The 3,165-nt window shown below is 39.1% G+C and overlaps 1 protein-coding gene across 1 annotated transcript; it reads left to right on the forward strand.

Moving 5' to 3' along the window:
* Window positions 1-432: 432 nt before the first annotated feature.
* On the forward strand, window positions 433-2,532 carry LOC111399358 (cucumber peeling cupredoxin-like). Its single transcript, XM_023026619.1, has 2 exons — window positions 433-862; window positions 1,788-2,532. The coding sequence occupies exons 1-2, from the start codon at window positions 676-678 to the stop codon at window positions 2,381-2,383; spliced, it is 783 nt and encodes a 260-aa protein (XP_022882387.1). The 5' UTR covers window positions 433-675; the 3' UTR covers window positions 2,384-2,532.
* The last annotated feature ends 633 nt before the right edge of the window (window positions 2,533-3,165 follow it).

The raw sequence follows: 3,165 nt of genomic DNA on the forward strand, positions 1-3,165 counted from the left end.
ATGATTGTCAAACAAGAGCTTAATATTTCGCTCCAAGTTTGAAAATTGCATACGAATTTTACGCCCACATTGACGATCTCAATCACTCAAAAACTCAAATTTAAATAAATTAGGGGCTCGCAACCTGACTTTTAAAGTTCAAAAACTCGTAAACATATAAAGTGAAATGTTGAGAAGTCCAACCTTAAGATCCTTTTTTACATGAATTTAGGGCTAAACAACATCGCGAATATGAAGTGGGGTTTCGGGCATGGCGATCCAATCTTCTCTATCCAATATTAGGTCATATCCTTTTATCCAATCTTCACCTTTCGCAATCTTATCAACGATGACCTATTCATAATTCTAAACTCAAATACGACTACATGACACGAGACTTGGACCAATTAATGATAGCCATACACCGCCACATGCCATCTTACTTGACCAAGACTTTTCCTCACATCCCATTGATATGCGTAGTGATGAGAAAGTCAATTTAGCGACTCCTCATTAACAACTGATAAACTCATTCATCTATAAAGGCCTCTGGAAATTTCCCAAGATATATGTTTATATTCTGTACTGTGTCTGCAATTTTGGGAACTGAATTCTTGGAATCTTGCCGAAAAAACACAGATATAGAAGATACAGAGCCAGGGGAGACCTGAAAACACAGACTTTTTGCCTGAAAAAATGGGCAGAAACATCAAATTTGTGATTGTTTTTGCAGTTTTGGTGGGGATTTGTGCAGTGGTAGAAAAAGGAGATGCAGCCACATATATTGTTGGAGACAGTTTGGGGTGGACTATCCCTCCTGGGGGTGCCAGTGCCTACACCTCCTGGGCTTCACAACATGTTTTCAGAACTGGAGATGTTCTAGGTAAATTTCGATTTGAACTTTCATTTAAAAAAAAAAAAAAAGGGCTTTTTATTTCAAGCACAGTTTTTGTAAATAGATGACAGCGTCGAATCAACAGTTTACATAGAAAAATTGAGATAAAGTGCTGGAAAGTGGAATTCTTTTATGGTGGGGGATTTGCTGATGGTATTGGTTTTAGATTTAACTTATTGATCTCTTTTTATGTAGCAAATTTCAGAGTTCTACCATTAGAACTTCAATTTTCTGTTCTGATTCTTCGAAAATGTTTTGTATGTGTAGTTTTATGTCATTCATAAGACAAGAACCCAAAAACCAAACACAAGAAGAATTTGGTTTATTAGGTGCATAAAAGATTCTTGGTTTTGCATTGTTGCCCAACACTATAAGGATTGTTCGGTACACGGGATTTAAACCGTACAATATACAAGATTTTAACTTCTTTCTTATGTCAAATTCATAGTGAATTCTGATTCTTCGAAAATGTTTTGTATGTGTAGTTTTATGTCATTCATAAGACAAGAACCCAAAAACCAAACACAAGAAGAATTTGGTTTATTAGGTGCATAAAAGATTCTTGGTTTTGCATTGTTGCCCAACACTATAAGGATTGTTCGGTACACGGGATTTAAACCGTACAATATACAAGATTTTAACTTCTTTCTTATGTCAAATTCATAGTGAATTCGTGGGATTAAACCATACTACAAACAAGAATCGGTTATCGTTAACGGAACTTCACTCGACCTTATCATGTAGCTCAATCTCGATACAAAATTCAAGATTTTGGGTAGCAGAACCTGAACATAAAAAGATGTTAGCTGCGATTTGGGATATTGGAATCTTTGATGTCTGAGAATTTGGTCTGTTAGGATATTGGGTCGATTATGTCTCTTGACATTTGATGATTTACTAATAACATTTGCAGTGTTCAATTTTAGCACTGGAATCCATGATGTGGCCAGGGTAACAAAGGCAGCTTTTGATAATTGCAGCCCGAGCAATCCCACCTCCCTAATAACTGTCGGTCCAGCCAATGTTACACTCGACTCCCCCGGCGAGGCTCACTTCATCTGCACATTCGGTCAGCATTGTGCCAACGGACAGAAGTTAGCGATCAATGTTTCAGCCGCATCATCTCCGGCGCCTAGTCCAACTCCGCCAGCACCGGCACCAGCTCCCGGAATCACTCCACCTGCAGTACCAGTACCAGCACCAGCTCCAAGAATCTCTCCACCTGGAGTACCAGTACCAGCACCGGCGCCGGCACCAACTCCCAACATCACTCCTCCAGGCGCGCCAGCACCAGGGCCTACACCGACTGGAGGGACATCTCCTCCACCATCACCAGAATCAACACCGGCTCCACCGCCTGGGGAAGGTGCAACCCCTCCGTCACCACCAGCACCACCGGGTGCATCGCCCCCGGGATCCAGTCCACCACCTCCCAACTCCGCCCCAACGAGCACTATTGCCACTTCTTTCGTCATATTTGCATCGATCGCCATTTGGATCGCTATTTAGACTTGTCGTATGTAGTGTCTTCTTGATGTTTGCATTTGTCTGTTGATTGTGATAGGACCATTGTTTGTGGATTGTGGAAAATAAACTACTTTGATTTGTAATAAATCCTGGAATATCATTTTAGTAGAAACTTATATCTGTCATCAAAATTCCAAGAGTAGAATCGAGTGGAGGCGTTCAAACAACCACCAACCGACGATCAAGTCAAAATCAGGGTTCGAGACGATAACAAAAGTTGGTCAGAGTGATTAGGTGCGGGTAAATCAAAAGGAGTTATTACCTCGTCCAATCACTTAAGGACCATTCTATTTGTACATTTATTTTCACATCAATTTTTACAGCGCACAAACATACAAGTGAGTGGGGTCCATGATTAAAATAATCATGGACCCCACCTTTGTGAGAGAAGTGTGAAAAAAGTGATGTACAAATAGGATAATTGATCACTTAAATACTTGTGATCTAGTCTCGAGTGGTTGGCAATTTTAATCATGTTACATTAACATCAAGGTTGACATAAAGTTTGACATATCAGAGCTTGTTTGATAGATATTTTGATAATTAAATTTTTTACCGTTAGAAATAAAGTGAGTGCGAGAAGAATTCAAAAATGACGGTTGAAATAGTGAAATAACGGTCAAAAAATTAGTTTTAATTGGTTTTTAATCCGTAAGAAACAGGCACATAATGTCACGTAACATTTTATCATTGGACAATTTAAAACACATTCAACTTCTTTGTCAGAATGATTTGAGAAAAAACTTGATATAATTGCATGTGGC

Source organism: Olea europaea, chromosome 9, assembly GCF_002742605.1.
Source record: "Olea europaea var. sylvestris chromosome 9, O_europaea_v1, whole genome shotgun sequence".
In the NCBI taxonomy this organism is placed as follows: domain Eukaryota; kingdom Viridiplantae; phylum Streptophyta; class Magnoliopsida; order Lamiales; family Oleaceae; genus Olea; species Olea europaea.